Source organism: Siphateles boraxobius, unplaced genomic scaffold, assembly GCF_051911475.1.
Source record: "Siphateles boraxobius isolate OS27281-9 unplaced genomic scaffold, OSU_SipBor_1 77, whole genome shotgun sequence".
Taxonomy (NCBI): Eukaryota; Metazoa; Chordata; class Actinopteri; order Cypriniformes; family Leuciscidae; genus Siphateles; species Siphateles boraxobius.
The window spans coordinates 16,367,836-16,392,936 of record NW_027509205.1 but is presented as its reverse complement, the minus strand read 5'-3'; the positions used below and the strand labels follow the sequence as shown (position 1 = coordinate 16,392,936).

General features: G+C 38.1%; 1 protein-coding gene across 2 annotated transcripts in view; it reads right to left on the bottom strand.

The window, feature by feature from the left end:
- The window catches only part of rarga (retinoic acid receptor gamma a), a 52,243-nt gene extending 34,397 nt beyond the window's left edge, over nucleotides 1-17,846 (bottom strand). Inside the window, exons 1-2 of one of the 2 annotated variants that reach the window (XM_077218087.1) lie at nucleotides 17,619-17,846; nucleotides 5,336-5,628 (exon numbers count right to left, since the gene is read on the bottom strand). In XM_077218087.1, coding sequence (XP_077074202.1) covers nucleotides 5,336-5,504 — 169 coding nt within the window. In that variant the 5' untranslated portion in view covers nucleotides 5,505-5,628; nucleotides 17,619-17,846. The remainder of the gene's footprint in view (nucleotides 1-5,335; nucleotides 5,629-17,618) is intronic. The other variant, XM_077218089.1, reaches the window with a different exon arrangement.
- Nucleotides 17,847-25,101: the final 7,255 nt, after the last annotated feature.

The following is a 25,101-nucleotide window of genomic DNA, read 5'->3' as shown; positions in this document are numbered from 1 at the left end:
ATATAACCGTGCACAAAAGCACTTTTACAGTGCAGTAAGTAGGCACATATTTATGCGTTTACAAGTGTGTGACTGTACTGATCTATTCCTACAGCGAACAACAAAATGTTTGCCTTTCTCTCGATGGCAAGCTGGAACAAGCACGCTGTTCTTTTTTATACAATACAAATGCCTTCACACAACAACTTGGCCCTAGTCGCAACAATAAAAACTCAAGCTCAAAAGCCAAAAGGAAACTAATATCATTGATATGTGCAGCAAATAAGCGAGAGAGACAGCTGGACCGTGCATGGCCCTAACAGGAGTATTAGATTAGAGCCACACGGTCTTCGTCTGGTTAAAGGAAATGACCAAGCAGCCTTTCAAAACATCCCTCTTGGCGGCTTGGAGCAAGGCCTCCTCCCCTGATTGGTAAAAGGTTTCAGGAGAGTTTGAGGGCTCAGTTGAGATGCTATCACATGGTAAGTGTTGGTAATGGGCTTCCAACAGTTTGTTTGAAGAGCTCCGATAATGACAGGGATCAACTGATAGTGGCTTCTGCACGCCGGCACGTAAGACTCCCACACGGAGACTCCCACACAGTGACCGGTAATGCCACATGCACAGCTGCTTTATAAACTCTGTGTCAAAGAAACGGCACAGCTCCAGAGATGGAGATAAACCTCTGTGTTATATGATATAAAAAATACAGCATGCTAAAAATAAAATAAAATAAAAAAACAGCAGGAGAGAACCAGAATTGCCATGCTGGACCAGGACTGCTTCATGGTGTAGGGTTGAAAAAAAAAAAACATATCTTCAAATCAGACCAGTCAGTGTATTCCTGAATGATTAGTCAACTAATCAATCTTAAGAAAGCCCTATATAATTAGGCTGTATTCACCTGACACCAACCGGATAACTGACCCCGAAGAACTGCACAGGCCCAGTAATTATTGTTATGACAAATGCTGAAAAGGAAAACTGATAATTTTGCCATAAAACACTTTAGATTAGGATTTTCTAGCTTTTAATTAACAACGTCTTTTGCCTCAATAAACTCCTAATTACTGCTTATTAATAAATAGTAGGGTAGTTAAGTTCAGGTATTGGGTAGGAATATAGATTATGGTCATGCAGAATAAGGCATTAATATGTGCTTTATACGTACTAATAAACAGCCAATATCCAAGTAAAATGCATATGAATTGGAAAAAAGTTTTTTAAAACAAAACCACCATTTTTTGCGGAATGTAAAAATTGTATACAGAAACAACTTTCACTTCATTTCAATTTATCAATTCATCCAAGCAAGTTACACATTGAATTAAAGCTGCAGTCGGCAAGTCTGGCAGATTGAGTGGACTTAGGCAAAATTTTGAATGTTTACAACTCTCATGCCCCTCCCCCACTATCAATGAATATCCTCCTACCGAGTTCGTGCTCGTCCGTGCGTGTGCACCAGATTTTCTGTGAACGCGCCCGTCTCATCAGCATCCATCAACACCATGGAGTATTTTGTTATTGTTGTTTTGTTATTTTGGAGTAGATTGTTACAAAATGGATTATCCACCAATTAAAAGTAAATAAACGCTACTGAAACGCTATTATTGCTGTATGGTATATGTGGCAGACATGGTCATTGTACATTGTTCTATTGCTTATATAACAGAGCTAGTCACATAGCACATACAATAACAGTAGCTTTACTACTGTTTTTACTCTCGTAAGAAAGATAGAGTAGCATTGATTCTTCCAAAAAGCCGAACTTTATCCCTTCATCTGGACATGTTTATCCACCTAACGTTACATTCACACGGATTTCAGTGCAAACAAAGCTAACGAACCTGCCCAACAAGTGCTAACGTTAGCTATCCATACCAACACATTTGGGCAAACATACTTAGATTACTAACATAACACTAAGAAATAAAGTAACTGTTTGATAAAGCACAATTACCTGTCGAGAAGAAATGTTGAAAGCTCTGCATCCAGCTTGAACCCAATTAAATCACGTAACGTTAAATCCCTCCACCTTTCAAATGCCGATCCGATGTTGATCCTGGTTTATTTACGGGCACGGTCGCTTTCTTTCTTTACTTCTTTCTTTTCAGCAGGTGTTCTCTTTTCCTGTGTTGTTTTTGACATCCTAGCTCTTGAGGTTAACCGAGGAATTGGAATATTTTCCGCCATCACTCTTCCTTACTGTGCGAACTTCAGGCGTGTGCATTTGATTGTAACGTGCGCGAAGGGTGGCGTGTGCACGACCTGTGATTGACAGTCAGATCTCACACCCCCCTGCGCTAATTGGACCCGATGATCCAGGAGCGGTGGATTTTTGCAAAACAAATAACACGCTCCAGGTGGAGTTAGAAGCTCAGGGTTTTTTTTTTAAACCACTTAATTTATATTGTTCTGTCGGATTATAGTGTCGATTTCACTGAATATGATCAAAAAAATGTTGCCGACGGCAGCTTTAAACATGATATTTTGATGTAGAAAGCCTTTTCTACAATTTTCTTGTAATACGTCCTTCAATAAAACTGCAATGTAAAAAAATAAATTCTAAGTTGTAAATAACTTAAACTTTGAAAAATAATTTTTTAAAGTGGTTTTATTATTTTTAATATTTTTTTATAATTCTTCCCTGTAGTCACAGCCCTATCAAAACAGTTGGGAACTGCTGGTGTAGAAAAATGTGTCCCAGTTTTTTTATCTGGAATAAGGATCTGTCTCAGTTGATCCGATCACAATAAGACAGATCAGTATTTCAAGGGCAAGGTCTCTGATTTTGAGACTACATTCCTGTAGCTCATAAAGTAGAGGATGGCGTTAACAACGCCATGGGTTCGATAACAACGCCATGGGTTCGATTACAAGGGAATGTATATTTGTCAAACGTATAAATGCAAATATACATACATCACTCACTTCATCATTGTGTTACTGCAAAAAAAAATATATGCCAGCTGTCAATGAGTTTTGTAAGAGCTCTGTGCCAACTGCACATCTTCGGAAGGTGCTTGAACCTGTCAGCATATCTGCCTGAACACACTACCTGACTACCTTCTCTGGGAAATTATACACACCGGTCTATGGAAGAATGCAGGACTAACATGCAGATGCACTCAAAGACAGGGCCTTCAGTATGTTGGGTCTTTATGTGCTGGGAATTTTTGCAGTCTAGCCGACAGACAGCTCTGACAACAATGAAGAGGCCTGTTAAACCAACTCCTGCAAAAACAGCACCGGGACGATTGCTCGTCTGCCTTTGTTTTCCCCAAGTCTCAGAGCCAGGGATGAAAATGGCTCAGTAAAACAACTTGTGACATGCCTGTCTAAAAAGAATGTCAAACAGCGTCCCCAAAAGCAAATTAGGGCCTCTGTGGTCTTGACTCTCACCCAATTCCTGGCATTGCTTAGGGCCCAATGTGCTTTTAGATATGCAATTGGCCCGAGCAAGGCAGAAATTGTTTCCAGTTCAAAAATGAGTTAAATTTGCCTTTTTAAAAGTCACTGTGGTAATTCACAGTGACTTTTAAAAAGGCAAATTTAACTCATTTGCAACTCATTTTATTTCAGTCATTCAATTTCAGAGTAAAGCAGAAAAAAGTAGAAAAATAGAGTGGGATGTCATTGGATGCACCCTTGCTGAATAAAACTTATCAAAATTGTTCCCAAAAAAGAGTAATGACCCGAAACCTTTGAACAGTACTGTATATCAGAAAGGAGCCAGACTGAATGTGGATTTGCCAAAACAATAGCTATTTGTTAATATTATCCAATAGTGACATCAGCTGAAAGGTTTCAGAGGAAGAATGCATTTTATCCTTTTGACCAAAAAAGATTGGAAGTAAAACAAGAATGTAAATAAGGTTAAGGTTGCAACGATTTCCACAAAGGCAATTTCGTATTCAGGCCGTCTGCATATGCAAGGGGAAATATGTTTCTCATTTTCATGACCAGGAAACAGAGAAGGCTTGTTTATTGTGTATCCATCAGTGTGTTTTCACAGCAGGGTGTGTTACTGGATTCCACCGCACCAGGACGTCATCCCCAGGTGCTTCCATCACCCCTCCCTCACTCTCTTTCTGTAAATACCTATTGGATTAGGTGGGCAGCTGTAGGGGGGGTGGGTACTGATTGACATCTAAAAGGCTGGAGTGTTGTTCAGACTTGCAGAGGAGTAAAAGAGGCACAGCAGGAGATGGCGAGTAGTGTATATCTGTGTGTGTGTATGTTTTGAGGAGGGGGAACACATAGTCTTCTGCTTTGTTGTTGCCATCCAAACCCATCACAGATTCTCCCCTCAGGACTTGAGATGAGATTTCAGATGTCTGTGGCTTGTGTTTTCCCCTAAGCTACTGTCTAAACAAGAAAAATCCACAGACTGCTCACATTCTTGCAACACACTCTGGATCTAAAGAGCCAGTGAATGTACTACACCTCAGCTAAAAAAAAAAAACCTAAAAAAAAAACCGATTCGCTTTTCTTGAAAAACTCTGACAGCTGGTTTGTGAAATACGCTATTTTTCTGGTATGCTATAAAATGTAAACTTGACATATTAAACCGACAAAAAGTTTTTTTTTGCAGCATAAAATATCTGTTAAACTGCTCTTTTCCTCTTTCTCTCTCTCTGTCTGCCATCTGTTGTATCTCTATCCTCTCTCACACACTTTGCTTCTGCAGTAGGATGTAAAACAGCGCCCCCTGTGACAGCAGAAATAAAATGCTCAACATTTTCTCTCTACAGGGTCAAAATGCCTGTATAAATGCCTTTTATCCAGGGAACAATCTAGCTAGCTATCTAGCAAACATTTTAAAGATTACAGTTATAGGACACTTTCAGTTGATGCTCAAAAAATTATTTAAAGAGACAGTTTTCTTTTTCCTCTTACTTATTCACTGCAAAATAAGAATGTTTCTGATAAACCATACTACTCATGCTATGTATACTTTAAACATTGCATGTATATGCTACTATTTCTACCACAATGTGCAGCATCCAACAATCCATACTGCACTTATGCCACAATCCACAATCCCACAATTCTAGTCTGAATTCAACTGAATGTGACAACAGCCATACATTTTAAGAAGCCATGTAAAAAATCATATTTTTATAGTTGATTTTTTTGTTGTGAAAAGTAGCATGTTGCAGGCATGATTAAAAAGACAAAATAAAAAAATTCAAATGTAGGAAAAAAACTAAAACTAGACCTCAGAAGTGCCAGAAGAAACACCCAAAACAAAATCTTTTGTAAGAATCTAATGTGATTTTTAATTTTTAAACTATTTAAAAAATGTAATTTTTAACAATGTAATAACCTAAAGCAGAACAGGAACAATACTCACACAACGCTGCCATCTCTTTGGGAAGGTCCGCCCCAAACCGCCCAAACAGGCTACTATTGGCCAGCAGGTCGAAGGGGGAGTGGCTCCGAATGGAATTGAAGGCAAAGGGGTAGACAGCAGGTGGGAAACCGGTCATGTGACCCACCTGCCGTTCCCGGTTGGCTGACATGGCGACGGTTCCTTGCCTAAGGCTGGTCGGGCCTGTCGTGTGCTTCAACGGACTGTGTGACAATGTTGGCAAACTTCTCAAATATGCGTCACGGCTCCGCGTTCACTAGTACGGCAGGACGTACCTTCAGGAGGAAACATATATGGTAAGTAAAGCATTTGTAGAAAGAATAATAAACAGTAGTAAAAGAGTTCAGTGAGTTCAAGCAGCTGCACCACATCCACAAACTGCACATTTACTCACTCTCGTGCTGTTTCAAACCCCAATTACTTCGTTTTTTCGTTAGTCACTCCCAGTAAATTTGAGAGCACTTGTGACTGGGTCACCTGCTTAGTGGGTTAAATGGACCAGTTAAATTTGAAACCAAATCACTCAGACTGGTTTTGTGAATTAAGTCAGCTGATTCATTGAAAAGAATGACTCAAAAGAAAATTGTGTTCACTTATTTTACTCATTATAGAGTCCACCTAAAAATGAACATTTTGTCATTAATTATTCACCCTTGTGTCGTTCCAAACCCGTAAGAAATTCATTCATCTTCGGAACACGAAGATAATGAAATCTGAGAGCTTTCTGTCCCTTCATTGACAGTTACGCAACTACCGTTTTGATGCTTCAAAAAGTTCATAAAGAGATCGTAAAACTACTCCATATGAATTGGTCGGTTTAGTCCAAGTTTTTCTGAAGAGACTCGAGCATTTTATATGATGTTTTTTTCACATTGGTCAGCGAACATAAACAGAAGCTCAACTGAACCTGCTTGACGACAGAGAACAAACTTCACTGGTTCTTGAGGAAGCTGGATGATGCGTAACACATGAGAACAAACCTCATTGGTTCTCACACGTCGAGCGAACATGCGTGAGCTTCCGTTATCATAACTGATGTGTGAGTTGATGAATGTTTATATGTGAATAAAAGCCAAAATTCAATCTGTTCATCATATTAAGCGATCGTCTCTTCAGAAAATTTAGACTAAACCACTCAATTCTTATGGATTAGTTTTACAATCTTGTGAAATTTTTTGAAACGACAAAAGTGGTAGTTGTGTAGCTGTCAACGGAGGGACAGAAAACTTCATTTGTGTTCCGAAGATGAACAAAAGTCTTACGGGTTTAGAAAGACAGGTGAGGGTGAGTAAATTGCACAGTTTTTTGGGTGATCCATCCCTTTAAGGAGAGTCCAGGCCTTCAGTCAATACGTCTTTTCCTCATACAAACCTATCATATGGCTTCAGAATACTTAAAATAAAGAGCATAAATCATACAGATCATCTGCATCCTTTTTGAAGTTTGAAAGCTCCAGCTGCATTCACTGTAATATTGCATGGAATGTGTGACTAGTACATTGTTCAAAATGAAATTAAGGTGTGGAATGAAATGAGATTGAATAAATGATAACAAAATGTTAATGCCTGGTTGAACTAATCTTTTAAGAACCCCTAACATCACACAAACAACAATCTGAGAGTTTCTCACAACAGTTCAGCAACAACACCAGCAATCACTGCAAAAGAGCGCTTGTGTGTTTGAGATGAGGGTGGATTCTGAGGGAAAACAATGGGGTGATATGTAATAATGGAGGGAGGAAAAGAAAGAGAGCAAAAAAAATGAAGGGAAGGTAGGAAAATAATAAAGTTAGGTTGAGGCAGGAGAAGAGAAACAGAGGGAGGGCAGAAAGAGAGCGCTCTTGTCTGCTCCTATTTGAAAGGTGTCCAGACGTTTGTGGTGTTTCCAGGCTATTCCATATGATTTAAACCACCCAAACTCCACAAGAAAGAGCTTCTCTGTTAGTGCTGCCAGTCTCTCAACCCTGCACGACCACAGTCGGCCCTCTCACAGACCTGAGGCCCCAACGCAGGCTCCGTTTGAGAAGATGAGAGCTGGAAAGGAACTGAAAGAGAAAGAGTGAAAGGAAGAGGTGACTGAAACTGTTCTGCACGTTTCTATTCGATTTCTCTCACAAACACTTTTTGTATTCATTCTTCCTAACTTTTCATGTACAAGCAAGGTCAAAAATGAAACCAGAAACTCTGTAAACCTCAATCAGTTCTGTTAGAATTATGCTTGAAAGAAGAAAGCAAGATTCCTGGATCCTCACTGAATTCTGTTACAACAAATTCATTTAAAACAAGAAGGCAACATTTCAGATGTCTTAATACATAACGTTGTTTCACTTCTCAAAAACGTGTATCTTATTTTTTAGATATTTGCACTGGAAAACGCAATGAATGCAAATCTCTCTTATGCAGACTTTTCAATAAGACAAAGCCCATCTTCATCATCACTATTGAATGCTGGGCTGTCCCCTTCCAGTTTTTGTTCCTTCTCCCTTGAGTGATTTTTATGAGTGGGTGGTGCTGGCGGCTTGTTGTTTAAATGTGGTTTGTGAAAAATGAGCTGAGCCAAAGAATTCAGTGCTTTTTGGAAGTGCTGTGATTTGTGAATCAGGGTAAGAAGAAAGGGAAAAATTGTGCTCATGAATTCGGCATAAACATAGACCGGGCTGAGAGAGAAAGAAAAAGGGAGACTGATTCAGTGACGGAGTCCGGGCACTGGGGGGCACTAGGGGGGCGGCACTCTTGCCAGGAAAGAAGCCCGTGCTTTCCAAAACACACATTCATACAGTCTCTTTCTCACTGTCGCATAAAAACACTTGCACCTGAACACATAGTATTTGAGAGAAATACTGTGCTCTCTTTCCATAACAGCTCTACTGTAATCCACACAATGAAACCTAAAGAAACCTCTTTCCACACAACACACACACACACACACACACACACAAATTTCATAGCTGGAATTTTAAGTATTCTAAATACACACAATTAAATTATATTTTCACACTTTTAGGATGATTTGACAAATTTACAGCTTGACTGGAAATTACACACAATAAAAATTGTAATATTTGTTTATTGATTTTACTTTCTCACATATTCATTCATATTTCATCTCAAGCTCATCATTAACACTGTTAACCAAGTCCAGTTTCTTACATTTTAAAAAATGTTTTTAAATTGTTTAAAAAATTGTGCAAGGTGCCACATCTGTAATATTTTGAGGGGAAGAAATATATAATCATATAAATCATTTTCACACAATTAATAGGCTAATGAAATATGGACTTCTTGTTTAGATAATCACCTTAAAATGTAATAATTCTTTTCTTTTTTTTTTGTGTAAGGCTGAAAACAATCCATACAAAAAATGCATTTGAAAAGTAGCAAAAATCAGTGATGCAGGTATAATTAAAAAAACAGTCATATAACAAAAAGAAAATCCTAAACCAAACAAACAAACAAAACAAGCCCCGGGGGCCGGGACATAATAGCATACAAAGAAACACCCTAAACATTTTGTGTGAACGTAAAGCAAAAGCATTTTTTAATGCACGCTCAAAAAAAAAAAAAAAATTCTCTCCAAATGTGCCATTTTCTTCCATGGCTCCAGTACACATCTGTCTGACACACACACACACACACACACACAAACACAAACACACACATATACACACACACACACACACACACACCGGCCTCTCTGGTTCTGTTTCTTTCAGCAGAGCCAGTTAATTACAGCCTACTGCTGCAGGCAGCTTCAAACCACCACTAATTTAGAGTTCCATTACAGTAAACTCTTCCACATGTGCATCCAAGCTAGGGTGGCCACGTCTAAGGAAGCAGCTCTTCAGATAGGCACACGCCCATAGCCAGCCACAACAAGGCCTTGCCATCCCCCCCCCCCCTCTCTCTTTTCCTTCAGGTCTGGTTTTCATCTGAGACTGTGTGCCCTCGAACCCATCCCTGCCCACATCGCCCCCCTTCCCCAAACCCCCTCCCGCTCCAGCTGCGTCCATGACCCCTCAGAACTGTTCCATATGTAACAGATATCATTTAGAGCTCACCATTCAAAACCACACATTGCCGTAGTCAACGTGTTTACCCCGGAGACTGAGGCAGGACAGAATAAATTCTTCTCAATTGCAGCAGATTGAAGCCGCTCACTCTCGGGCCAAATGCTCTATTCGCTGAATTGAAATCGTTACTGTGAACTAAAATGATATCGTAATTATGTTTTCCACACATATCAGTCAAGGTTAGGAAATATTTGTTATATATCCACCGGGAATGTTACCAGACTTCTATTTGATTTGAAATGCTCCAAGGCATAAAATATAATCAGATATCATTTTGTGCTATAAAACAGTCAATTAAGATAAGAAAAATATAAGACAAAAGATTATATAAGACAACAGACAAAAGATAAATCTTAAAAATCGTTTATTTTTTTATATTAAGCCTCAGATTAAAATAAAATTAAGATTTTTAATTTATGTTTTTAAATAATGTATTTATTTAGATATTTACTTTTTTAAGTGTTATTATTTTTGTATTTATTTTAAATATATATATATATATATATATATATTTATTTATCTTATAAATTATTATTTATTTCAAATGTATTTACTTATTTATTCAAATTTTCATAAATGTTTTTTTTTGAAGATATTTTCGCATTTTATTTTGAATGTTTAATTATTTTTTTAAATGTATTTATTTATTTTTAAATGTTTAAAAAGTAAGATTATTGATCACAGAATGGAAAATGAGTTGTTCCAGCAATTAGAAAAAAAAGGTATGAGTACGTATTGGACTAAATACAGCATTACAAAATTGTCTAAATAAAAAAAGAGTCTACTGGAAATACAATATAACTCTGGCTCTCACTACAAAGTTTTAGGGCTTGCATTAACTCTAAGTCTTCTGAACTTTTGACTCTGCCAGTAGTAAGAACATCAAGAAACAAAATAAAGAGAATTTTGGGAATAAAAGGAAAAGCTGAAGAAAGGAAACAAGATGAACGGCGAGAGAGAAAGAGAGAGAGAGAGAGAGAGAGAGAGAGAGAGAGAGAGAGAGAGAGAGAGAGAGAGAGAGAGAGAGAGAGAGAGAGAGAGAGAGAGAGAGAGAGAGAGAGAGAGAGAGAGAGAAAACATCAAAATCACACCCAAAAAAACTTTTACAGGGAGAGAAATAAAAAAGCTGCAAAATAGTGGAAAGGAAGGGGGGGAAAGGAGCCAGGGAAAATCCAAATCTCATGCAACCATTTGAAAAGAGGGGAACTGATTGAAAAGGGATCTGTGTGTTCCTACAATTTTCCCAAACACAATAATGAATTAATAAAACACTTGGCGTCTGTGTATTTTCATGAGTCACATCGGCAAAGAGTTTTACAGAGTATGTTCTGCTTTTATGGCAGGCAGGCTGTGCAGAAAGTGAGCTCATTTTAGGGCCCTCGCCCTCTCTCTCTCTGGCAGAAGCCCCCGGGGCGCAAACACACACACACACACACACAGGTATAAGTACCTACACACATGTTCTCTTATTACTGCTATTCTCTGGCTGACCCTTACACACACACGCTTATTCAAACTTTCAGCCCGCTCTGGGTTGAGAGAAGGGCAGCGGCGGGCACCCACCGCAGACCCGACCGTCACAGGGATTATAACAACAGGCCGGGACTTTCCAAAACCCTGATTTCACCATCGTTTCTACATTGCTCCTCACAGAACAAACACATCATTAGCAGAGCATGCTGAGGCCTATTAGCCACAGAGAAAGAAAGATTAAGCGAGAGAGAAAATGCTCCTGGCATGGTTGGGTGATGCGCTGTGTATCTCTGACAGAATCAGCTCTATGTGATTCATGGCTCCTCGGGGCAGGGCCGAGCCGGGGTTGGTGACGTCTACTCTCTGAAGTACTGCAGTTTGCCACTGCGAAAGGGTAAGCAGGTTGCGTTTAGAGAAAAAAAAAAGTATCCATTTCAACTCTGGGGAGAATTGCCTCTGGCGAATCAAGTGTCCCTACCGCCGAAGGTATCACATTCTCGCTTGGAAAACAACCATTTGAGACCAAGTCGAGCCGTCACAAAAGTCACTCTTAACTGGTACACAAATAAAAAAGTCTGAAAAAAAAAGAGCCATCACAGGAGGCATTAACCGTCGGAGCCGATGGTGAGTTATTTTTTTCCTCCCTCAGCTTGGCTAAAACCGCAATCCATTCTTCCTCCAAAGCTGTGACGGATTTGGGATGGTACAGCGGTTTGGGTTCATTTCCTGTCTACAACTCTGAATATTTCCACTCCTTCATTCTAAGCTCACGGCGCTCTACTTTAAACGGTACTTTAACTTTCCACATTAGACTTCCTGCTGTCGATCAGCGCTATGAGGGATTGACACATCCGAACGTATACACTCAAACACCCCCAGAAAGGCAGCGGAACTGTATAGCGGAGGCCACAATAGTGGGGCGTATGGATTCAGATCAAAGTCTTGTGGATGAGGGATCTGGAAACTTCTACAAGAGGCATCAAGCTCACTTAAGGAGTACGTATAAACTGTTCCATTCCTTAAAAAAAGCAAGGAAAAACGAGGAGAGAAAGACACTTTCACCTAATCAGACTCATTGGAACCCAATGGAACCGGAGCTCAAAAATAAAGGTTCCGAAAGGGGGTGATGCCATAAAAGAACCATTTTGGGTACCCCAAAATACCTTTCAGTAAACTGCTCTTTTTTTTCTTAGTATGAATAGCATTTGAATAATCTAAAGAAGCCTTTTGCACTATAGAGAAAATTTTGTGCAATGAAAAGATTCCATGGAAGTTAATGGTTCTTCTCCATCAATCCTAATAAATAACCTTTATTCTAAGTTGTGTATGGCGATAGCAACACTAAGGATAGGGGTTTGATTCTCAGAGAACACACTAAATTAAAGGCACTGTAAAGTGAAGGTGACATGACGTGAAGACCCATACTCAGGATTTGTCCTCTGCATTTAACTCTTCCAAGTTAGTGAACACACACACTCTGCAAACCGTGGACACACACACCCGGAGCAGTGGGCAGCCATTTTTTCTGTGGCACCCGGGGAGTGATTGGGGTTTAGTTGCCTTGCTCAAGGCCACCTCAGTCGTTTCCTGACGCTATTGAGAATCGAACCCGCAACCTTTGGTTTACAAGTTTGACTCTCTAACTATTAGGCCAGAACTGCCCAAAAGTACTAAAAAGAGAACAAACTAAAAGTACTAAATGCTTCACAAAAACGCCTCGTATTTCAGAAGCAGTCTAACAGTTTAAATACGCTAAAAATGTAAAAAAAAAACAGAAAACACAAACCACATCATTTGACCATAAAAATAAGAGATCTGCTTGTAGCTTGCATATTGTCTGTGGAAAAATAATTGTCATATCCTGCATAAAACACAAGCATATGTGTCCAAGGGATGTTTACAGTAAACCTTGATGGTTAAAACTAGTTGTTATGCATGGGAGATATTACTAAAAGACACAGCACAATGTGCTGTAACCTTGAAAGAAATCTGTGTGGAATCAATTAAAGAAAGATGTTGGGAGACGAGACGTATTGTGTGGAAAGTCTGCGGCTGAGGAACCTCCAGGCGTTGTGGAGGTCACATGGTCAGAAGGAGGGTCAGAACTGAGTGCTGAAGGTTCAAAGGCCAGACGTCATTAACACACACATACAAACACACACAAATGCAAAAAGATAACTTATTAACGACTCATTTATTTATCTTTCAATATTTTTTTCTTCATCCCCTATGAAAGCACCACAGCAGGGGACATTGGTTCCAGTCCTGTCAAGCGACATTAATAAACAATAGTAAAATATAGCCTCGCCAAATTGGACCGCTGCAAAATTAAACAAAGCGCATCATTGTCATCAGGCAGTCATTTCCGACAAAGCCCTTCATAAACCTTTTTATTGTGGGAGATAAAACTGACACGTTCGAATTCCTCTGCCTTCTGACATGTCAAATAGGAGCACAACATTAAGAGTGATAGATGATCTTCTGCTTCGGAGTCACATATCCCATCAATTAAAACCAGTCTGACACTGAGCCCTTTCCTGGCACCCAACAAACATTCTTCACACCCAATCACCGTATACAACACTGACAATGCCATAATATCTATCACACCACTATAACATGCCCCTCGGTAATAATTTAAAAAAGTGTGTACTGCCACAGCCCCAGCTGTAAGGCTCAAGTACACTTCATTCGCAATAAACCATGTAAGCTTTCTATCTTAAATCACACTGCCTATTAGGCAGTGCCTAATGTGCATATCATTTAACGCTGTCATTTAAAAAGTTCACTCTCTAAACTAAAACAATCAATACAGTAATTGTAAAACACTAGGTAAGCTGAAGAATTCTGAGAAATATGTATTAATTAGAAAAAAATATTAAATTTTATTAAAAATATTAAATATTATTATTTTTTATTAATTAAAATGTTTCTATTTATTTTATATATATATATATGTATATTATATATAAAACGTTTTATATAAACTATTGTTACTATATAAATTACTTTTAATTCTTTTGAAAAATATTTATAAAATATTATATTTAATATAGCCTATAATTCATAATATTAATTGTGAATAATTAATTATTAATTAATTTTATTTATAAAACATTTTAATAAATAATATATATACACAATGCAATTTTTTTTTTACAAAATCAAAGTTGTAAATAAAAGATATTATTATTGTACGTTTTACAAGAATATGCTATTTCAGTCATTTTTTCATGTTTAATACTATCTGTTACTTAAATATTCTTTGTAATTAATTGTGAAATTTACCTGCAAATGAAAATTTTATTTTGATATACTTTTATATATTTATTTTTATTATACTCCAAAAAAGTATTTTTAAATAATTAACGCCGGTGTAAGTCAATATTACACCAAAACTTGGATTCTTAGTTTCTAAATTCTTATTGTTTTTAAATAAATAAATGAACAAACTTCCAAGGTTTGGACGTGGTTGTAACACATGGAAGACCTAGAGAGAGAGCAATGGAAAGAGTGATGGGATAAATGGAGTGGACGAAAGACTGTTCTGACAACTCTGTTCCATGATGTGATGTGGACAAGGTGAGCGCAGGCACATTGCAAGAATGAATAAACAACATAAAAACAGAAACTTTTTTTAAAGACCCATAAAACTGCTGAACGGAGAGGAAATGAACACGACCAGTGAGCTTATTTACGCTTGCAGTATGCAGTATTCCTCTAGGAAACGGGGTTAAATAATTGGTTAAGGATCAGAGCATTAACATGATCGCCGCTAGATTGTAGTTGTGGTTTATTACGTAGCGTAATCAGACAAGAAATCACATTTATAAAAACAAACGACATGGCCTCTGAGCTAAACTAGCCATTTCAGATGAACACAGTTTATTTAATCAGGGCAATAGAAGGTAATAGATGGCGCTCATTACAGTAGCACAGGCACGGGGAAGCATTCACACTCATGAGTATAAACACACACTAGCTTAGACACATTAATAAAAGCCCTGACACACACAGGAACTTCTACAAGCAGATGTCGGACACTCATCACACACACAGCCTGACATGTAAAGTCTTATATACGCACACAGTCAAAGAGATACATCCCTGCACACCTGCAAAAATATACAAGGGAAATAGTGATCTGATGGTTTCCTTCATAATTACAGAGTACAGAACAAAATCCCCTCCACCTTCCCAGATCCTCCATAAACCACCTGTTCAGCTCCTCCCTGCCACTTATATTCTTTTGCCCCCCCAACCAAGATTCCTGAGAGTCAAGGTTAACCTCCTGGATTTATGATTCCAAGTCAGAAAGCTGCCAGATGAGCTATGAAGACTGAAGTAAAATTGGGATCTAGACAGATTGACAGACAGTGTGTGTGTGGGGGGGGGGGGGGACTTACCATGCATGTCTTCATGAAAACATTAATTTATTCATATAACAACACGCATGGTCCAAGCAACAATTCAAACCTATACATGCATGCAAAAAACAAAGAGCCATTCTGTCAATCATAAAAAATATATATGAATAAACTAAAAGATCCAGCAAGTAACTCTGAAATTCTAATACTGCGGTTAGCATTGGTTGATATAGTGTGAATAAAGACACATTTCACTGTCACTCAAAAGAGAAGGAAAATGCACTCAAGATTATAATGACAGCAGTTTACCCAAACACATTAAGACACTCCCGTATTCCATTACAGTTACTGTGCCTAAGAGATCAGACTCCACAGTCCCGCTGGAGTCAGAGTGGGAGTTTTGGTTTTGGTGGAACGTGAATATCTGGTTTGACAATAGTTTGTTTTTCCTTGTCTCTGCTTCTTTTGTCTGAGTTCTTGTAAACTCATGTTGCTGATATGTGAGACATAAACAGCTCAAGACAGAATAGGACTGGCCCATTCCTTTCTCACTTAAAAAAAAAGGAGCCGTGCATACATTTGTTTGTGCATGTGTGGAGTAATTCTGTTGGTTTTAATGTTGTAAAACGCGCTCAGACTTCTCCTCAGCCCCAGATGTGTGTTTGGATGTGAACATTCTGTCACATGTTAAAAGAAGACCTCATAAATCACAGCTGGCTTTGACACTATTTAACACTGTTGGCATTAACTTTAAAAAAAACTTAAAAAAAACGTTCAACTCATGAAAGTCTCACACACAACACATTGAAAAGCAAAAGAAAGCAAATTCTGAGTGAGTCAGAGAAAAAGCACAAAGAACAGGTGCTGCAATCAATGCAATGAGTTTCACAGTCCTCTAAGTTCACCCATCAGGTAATACAATAGAAAGAGTAACACAAAAACTTCTGTAACCACACTAATATGTGAATGTGTATGCATTTTGTTTCTTTTAAAAAATGGAAGAAATGGAATACTTGTTCAAAGTGATTGCACTGTACAACGCCAATTTGCAGTTGCTACCTTAAAGGTTCACTCAAAAATGAAAAGTGTGTCATTACTTGCTCACCGCTATGAAATTTTATTTTTTTCTGCTGGACACACAAGAATATGTTTTGCTAAATTTCCAGGTTGGTCTTTTCCATGTAATTATATGAACTGAATGCTTTCAAACCTCAAGAGGGATGTAGAATCACTAAGAAAAGATCATAAAAGCATCCACATGACTCATGCTCTTAAGTCTTCGGAAGCCATATGATTTAAAGTTTTTAACTGACAATGTTCCAGTGTCTGGACTATTGAGGCAACTCAAGAACCGGAACAAATAATTCAGATCGGTTTTGTGAATTGGATCAACCAAATAGTTTACAAATGACTACTTTTCTCATTACGAGCTAGGGCAGATGTCAAAATGATGAGTGTATGAAAACTTTTATATCTGCTCCTTGCACAGTCGCTATCAAATGGTTCTAAGTTGTAGGACTGTATATGGTGAGTTTGCATCCGTTTTGAGGTGCAACATCTTCAGTCACCATTCATTCACTGTTATTGCAAGGAAACGACATTTTTAAAAATGTTATCCCCTATCCATTTAAAGAACTAAACTACACTTCATTGATGTCTCCTAATGTATCCAGGTTTATAACATTAAATCATATATTTAACTTGAAAAATAAATAAAGGTTAATTTAGCTGTTACCACATTTTAGGTTAACTGACTTAACGTTTCTACGTTGCATGAGATGCTTGTGAAAACACCTTTCCCTTAATTACAAGTTGTAAGTACACAACACTTGGGTTTTGCACACATTAATCTTAGATGTACAAACACACACTTCAAACTTGTAAGCCACATCACAGGGCTATTGCATTAACACAACACTTAAGGCAAGAAAGACCTGTCAGAGAAATGTTTTACGTGTGTCATGGTACAACTCAGTAGGAAAAGGTATGCGAAGGACGAGAAACGTAACCAGTCGTCTCTTCACACACATCGCGGATCGAGAAAACACTTGCACGCCAAACATCAAAGCCGCACGAAAATAAATGAAAACACACGCACAGCGCACGCGCTACAATTAGATGAATTCAAGAGAACCGAGTCGCGCGAGCGTAGCGAACGAACGAACGAACAAAACGTTGCGAGCGATCAATACGATTCTTTTATCACTCTCTCGCTTCTCTTTCGCACCTACTCAAGTTTAGTTTTAAATCACTCCGGTTTCTCCTTGGTTATATGTAGCATATCTGACAGACATAAGAGAGTATGCAAAACTTATTCAAAACATCGTTTGATCGGTTCTGTGAAAGTTAAACTCACCCGTTGTGACTAAAATCCGCGAGGAGAAGGAAAGCTCGCGCTCTCAGTTCATCAGAGTCCCTTTCACACTACACGGTCGTTTCTTTCTTTCTTCTTCCTTTTCTCTGCCTCTCTCTCTTTCTTTCCTCTGCCTCTCTCTCTTTCTTTCCTTCCCTCCCTCCCTCCCTCCCTCTCTTCTTTTCGTCTCTCTTAGAAATAAGTATGCGCTCTGATTCATGAACCCTCTCTGGGTCACGTGACTCCACCCTTCAAATATACAGCACATTTTTCACAAGCCACAAAATGCCTAGAGGGAAGAAACAGAGGCAAGCTTAAATTTCTGTTTTTAATTCTCTGCCTCTCTTTCTTTCTTTCTCCCTCTATTTCTCACTTCTTGAACTCTGTGTATTCACAAAGTGACATGCACTGAGTAGCACATGATGTAGGAATGCCAATGAGTAACTCCTTAAAGTGGATACAGTTTCCCCTCAACATGAAATCAAAATTGACTGATGCATGTTCCCGATCTTATTGTGAACGATTCACTGGTGCATGTTATTCCAGTGGGGGGGGGGATGCCTTTGTAATATGCATCAAAATGCAATAACCGTGCACTAAAACACAGCATGAAAGTGTGAAAACCCTAAATGGTGCCAAAGATATAGAGTGTGGATTACGAACCCAAGGTATAGAATGAACAGTGTTACATATAAAACATGTAAACATGTTAAACATAAAAATGTATTGGATTAAACCATTAAGAGTTGAAAAGCATAAAAAGGTTAACATCCATTGATGAATCATTTCATGATTGTCATGAATAATAATAATGAATTTGTTACAAAAGTTCACAGGAAAATGGCATTTTTGATGAGGGGAGTCTGTAAATACGGGAAGTTCCAAACTTCATAGTGCCAAGGGTGTGTCCGTCTATATGCCGCTTTCTATGCGTTTTATATCAGTAAAGTGTGCAGTTTGTGTTTGAATGGAACAGTTCTGCGCTGGCTTGTTTGTGGTTCTGGGCGTTTGCCTGGTTCTTCCTAAAGCTGCCATTCTGCACTGGCTTTGGTTAAAAGAAACCCCCACAAACCTCACTATGAAGACACACCTTAACTGGCTCCTCTTTGACGGTGCCATCTCAAGCTCAGAGAGGTGGTACATCAGGTTCAGCCTTGGGTCTGTCGGTAAGTCTAAATAAATCAAATAGAACGCGCAATATACAATATTTACATATGATCATATTCTGATGTGTTTTGACTGGACAGTTGCACATAAAACAACTTTGCTGTGTACAAAGGTTCCATTCAGGTTGTGCTGGACTTAATATGAACTTCCTGTCAAATAACAGCTAAAAACATTTTCAGCATTCAAAACTCAACAAATTTTTATTTGCTAAGATTAAACCGAGCTTAGCTAAAGTGTGCAAGTAGGACACTTTAGCATGAACGGGCATTATAGGTCTCAATACATGTCAACAGGAAGTGGTTTGCTTTGCCACACAATTTTACAATATACAGCTTCATCTGCACTCAATGGAAACATATCTGTCCAAAGCAAAATATGAGGTTACATAATAGTTAATTCGGTCACACTTTAGATTAGGCTCCAATTCTCACTATTAACTATTAACTACCTTTGCTTCAATAAACTCCTAATTACTGCTTATTAATAGTTAATAAGGTAGTTGTTAAGTTTAGGTATTGAGTAGGATTAAGGCATGTAGAATATACAGATTAAGGCATTAATATGTGTTTTTTAAGTAATAATTATTTATCCTAGTAATAGGCCTGCTAATAATCATTGAATAGTGAGAACTGGACCCTTAACTAAAGTGTTAACATTTCAAATACTATTACAGTATGTGCTGTCATTCTCCGCGTGTCTCTGAGTGAGTATGTGTCTGCGTGTCAGTAGCAGGAGAGGGGTCAGAGGTTAGCAGTGTTTGTGTTGCGTTGTCAGTGAAGTGTGCTGGAGGTTGAGATTTATGATCTCTGTGTTGGGAGACTGCAGAGTGGAGGATAATGAAGATAGATCAGACTGCTATCTCTCTCTCTCTCTCTCTCTCTCTCTCTCTCTCTCTCTCTCTCTCTCTCTCTCTCTCTCTCTCTCTCTCTCTCTCTCATCCTCTCTTGCTCTCTTTCTTTCCCCCAGACTACCTGTGTATCTCTCAGTCTGTCTTTCTGTCTTTGTCCTTCAGTCTTTCACATTACATTTCACTTTCACCTGCTTTTATTTTAATTTTTTTATATTTAAGTTTTTATTACAGTAATTATAACATTTCCTTACATTTGGATGGTACCTGAAATCTTAGTAAAGACATTCAAAAATTGGGTATACTGGCTGAAAAAATAACCCCAGCGAAATAAATTTTGTCTTAGTGGTATCCAAAATTATAAGAAAAAGAAAAAAGCAACATCAGTTGTAGTAACAATATAGTATGTTGCAAGGCAATGTCAGCCAACACATTATTACATATTTTTTTGTAATTCAATAAGCGATATAGGCCTAGTTATATATTTATTACTCTGCCGGTTGTTTGGGTACCAGATCCGATCAGTTTTGACTTCTTGTGTGTTTTTTTGTTTTGTTTTTTTATATCTATATACAAAAGAAAAAAACTTGAGGATAATACATTTTACTCCAGAAGTACTCTCATTCCCAATATGGGTATTCACCTGCTTTTATATAGAATTCTTTCATCTGTATATTCCTACTTAGCATGCAAAACTCAGTGTGTCAAATGTGTTGTGCGCTATACGAAAAGTCAGTAAAAATAGGGCTCAATATACTGTTAAAGTCAGCATAAAACAGAAGTTGTGATAGTCATTTCTTCCCTATTGTGACGTATATCAGAGTGAAAAAGCGTCTTGCAAGAAAAAATGTAAGACGGGTCTTGATTTTGTCCATCGGGAATTATTTGGATCGTTGTGCATGCACCTCCGAGAAGAGATGTCATCAGGGGTGTCCAATTTAGTTGGGACGCTATAGGGACATGTCCCTACTAATACCCAGCCACTACTGAATTGTCTCTTGCGATAATTTTGATCGACTGATTAAAGTGAAATGTGAAAATGAACGAAGAGTGTCTATAACAGCATTACATTTTGATCTGATCAGGTTGTATCAAAGATTTCTTTGGGGGTTTTTTGCAGCGTTGAGCATTACAACCAATTACAGACGTGTCTGTTGAGCACATGAATGCAATGGCCAATCAAAGGCATTTAAATTAGTCAACAGAAGAAATCTGCTGAAAACACTTGAGTTCAGCACATGCTCACTGACACTCAGCACTCAATTCTGCACATGCATGACTTCTCTCATCATAAACAAGTGCAGATATGTATTGTATAGATTCATATGCAGTGTAGCCAGCTTTGTTGATCATAACGGGAGTTTTTGCGTTACTGACCTAAGTCACTGTCCGTGCAGCAGGGGAATGTTCTTTGCTCACTTTCTGTACATAATTTATTTTTAATTTTAAATAACTGTTGTGTTTTTCATTAAAACAGAAATAAACAAATTTATAAATGGTTCTCAGCTTGTTTTGTTGTGCTGTTTCCTCACACACAAAAACGTTTTTAATGTATTCTATCAATCCATATTAATAATTATGAGTACAATATCAAGGGCAATAATCTACAAAAATATTTTTTGTCATGATCTTGAGCTAGACCTCTGTCCTAAGTTCTGCTTGGTTCTGTGTAAACGAAAAGAAGCATTAGAGAATCCTTACACCTTTTTTTCAGGATAGAGCTTTTTCATAATTTATTTACAGTATATGCTTTGTATTTAAAATTACTTGTCTTGTCACATTTGGGCAGCATTAAACAATCTGTGTGTGTAAAAAGCTTCTGTTCCCACTCTCAAGGTAAAGATAACTGCTTTGATCATTTTATGGGTATAGCCTGTAGTATCTCATGTTTGAATTATTTGACTAAATTTAAGTATTTGACATATAAGATAACACAGATACATTTAAAATACTAATTATAAAAATGACCTAATAAAAATGCCCCTGGAATATATGATTGTTTAGATATTCTTTCATGAAGTATAGAAAGCTGTAGTGTAAAATGTATAATAATTGTCTCAGGAACATAATAAATTGCATGAACAGTTTTATTCATTCAAGTTGCATTCAAAAGTCTATCATAAATGCACCAACACACACACACACACACACACACACACACACACACACACACACACACACACACACACACGCACACACACACACACACACACACATGTAAAATGTGTTACTCTAAGGAAGCTTCCTATAAATTCTCATTTTGTCATTGTAACCTAATTCAATCAGGTTTATGTAACATAAAACAAGGGAATGCTGTTTTTACTTAATTGAGTTACATTGACCCAATATACAATTTCAAATTGAACTCAGGATGAGGATGGACACATACAGTATGGATACAGTATGTGCACTACGACTGCACCAGACCTATAAAGGGCAGTAGTCGTGACTCCTGTCAGCTACAGGACATCTGCTCTGAAGGACAAAGAAGGTGAAAAGGTTTGTGTTGCACCTTGCTGATTGGCGAATTTTGCTTCAATTAGAAATTGTGATTTAAGGTTATTATACATATTATGTTGCATCAAAGTGAAAATCACAATTGGCATTATAAAACAAACGTACCCTCAAAAACATTTTTTTTTTGCCTATTGTTCAGTTTAATAAAATGAAATAAAATAAAAATAAAAATAAAAATACATTATTTAATTAAATATATTATCATTAAAAAATAAATGACACATTTAATTAAATAAATTATTAAAAATAAAATGAGCTAAAGTAACACAATGAATAATTTTTGTTGACATAACTAACTGGGCTGCGTTTCCCAAAAGCATCATAAGCCTAATTAGATTGTAGAGCCATTGCCACCAATGGTCTCTTCGATCAACTTAGCTCACGATGCTTTTGAGAAATGCAGCTCTGGGCAGTGGATCTGTAGTTCCCAGCATGCTTTGCAAGGGACTGCATTAGCAGAGAGTTACCATTGTGCTGAACAGTAGGCTAGTGCTTGTGATTAGGTTGTGGGTGGGCACTCAGTAATTAAGCTTAATACTGGCACCTGTGTTAACTTTTTTGACCCAACTAGCCTGGTTCATTTTGAATGACTTCAATTATATTGTGTGTATAAATATCTTCAATTTAATTGGATTAGGGAAATTATTTGTTTTTGGGTATATTTACAGCAGGGTGGAAAAGGACTTGCATCATATAAAAAAATATATCAAGCTTATTAAATAATTTTACCTTGCTGGAGAAATAAGGTTATTTCTACTGACAGTTATGCTTCAGAAAAAACAATTCAGTCAAATTCAGTTGTCAGTAATCTTAAATCATTTATTTCATTTCAACAAAACTAGTTCCCTTTCGAGAACGTTCAATCGTATTGCGTAGCTATATGCAGTGAGAAAACTCCTTTTCTCGAGAATATTGAAGCCATTATTTTAAAACACAGTGCAGCTGCACAGCGAGCACCTCTTCGCCTCAGAAGACAATGCTCACTGCCCAATATTCTTTTTAAAGAAAAAAGATGCGCTGGCCCACAACTGGCCCAGCCGCCCAACCCCGTTTATGCGCTCCCTCCGGTCTCGATGCTCCCACAGGTCATCGAACGGATCAGGGAGAGCAAGTGCTCAGTCCTCATCATAGCGCCCCACTGGAGATCCAAAATTTGGTTTCCAGACCTGGCAAAACTGCTGAAGGCAGCTCCCTCGCCTATACCACTGCAGGACCTCCTTACGCAGGCGAACGGGTCAATCTGGCACCGACGCCCAGATCTGTGGGCCCTACATGTATGGCCCATCAATGGGTACCCAGGGACCTCCCAGAGGGAGTCCAAAATACCATGATTGAAGCAGGAGCACCATCTACCAGACGCCATGCTCTTAAGTGGCCAGCGTTCGCAAGCTGGTGTGCAGCACGAAACGTAGACCCACACGTTTGTCAAGCACCTCTAATACTTTCCTTTCTTCAGGAGCTGCTGGACGCGAGCAGGGCCCCCCCACTCTCAAAGTATAAGTACATAGCGGCTTTTCACACTCCTGTGGCCGGGCCATTCCATGGGGAAAAGTGACCTGGTCATTCGTTTCCTCAAAGGGGGCTTTCAGTAAGACAGTAATAATGTGAGTTAATAAGTTAGCAGGAGACCACAATATAAACTCAAAACTAAGTATTTTGAACACAATCTTTCAAGAGCAAGCGTTTTGCGAATCCTGCGTTGAACTCCGAGATTTGAGAAGAAGTCGTCAGTAAGGAAAGGAAACAGCAAAAGTTTAGGATCAAAAGTCTGTGGTATCGTGGTAAAGATTATTTTTTAACCACTGATTCTTCACATGCTCGTCCTTGGGCAGTGGAAAAAAACTGGCTTTACCTTCACATTGTAGAGCACAGCATCTTCTCGACATGATGCTATCCAGTATCCACAGGAATCAGCTGCAGGTTTGAGGTTCAAGTTTTCCCTGGTGTCTGCCCGCCCGATAAGTGTGCAGGCAATATGCTAATGTTCCGTCTTGGCGTCACAACGAAACGGCTTATGACTCGTTTGAAAAAAACATTTATTTTATTGACTCAGAGTCGACCCTTACTTTTGAAAGACAATAACTTTATATACAGTGCACTTTCAGGTTTAAAACTTTGCAGGATGTTTTCATTCACTTAGAGCTGTAACACACATGAAAGGTAATTTTCAAAAATCCATAATAGGGGCACTTTAACCAACATTGTCCTGCCATTCATTTATACAGTCTCAATACGGAATACTAATAACTGAATGACTCTTTCTTCGAATATGCATGAATAAGCAGTTCATCAAATGAGTAGTAGCAGTCATAAAATATTACCTGAGATTTTGAAGTATGCTAACGGACACTTATCTATAAAGTCACAGTTTTGAGGAGCCATCAGATTAAATAGGCCTAAGCAACAACAAAGAAAAACAAAACCAAAAACAGAGAATTTTGAACCGCATGGCTTGTTTTAAGTTGTGAATGTTGTTCGTTGGGTTTAAATATTCCTTTTTTGAAACACCTTCCGTAAATTGCTAAATCGCAGTTTGTTATTAACACATAAGTCATAGGTAAAATAACTCATGTCTCAATCCAATAAGGTGGATGTGGTATGCACTCATCAACAATCAAGAAGTATTTAGTCATTCACTCCACTTCTCCCTCTCTTTCGCTCCTAATGGTTTCTTCTTCACAAGAGTTGCATTTGTCACTCCTTGCTATGACATCATAGCTCATCTTAAAGGCCTCTGATTCATTTTTTTCCCCTTCCTACTTAATTAATCCTACTAATTTTTTTCCGTCCATTACCCGCCTTTCCCCTCTGTTAATTGTCATAGCTCAGTGCAAATAAATAAACAAACAACATTTCCACTAAGAAGTGTATTTATTTGTGTCAAGGACTAGTGCTGGTCTGGATGGAAAGAGAAGGGGGGAAACAAAAAAGGGAGGAGAGAGAGGCAGAAAAAGA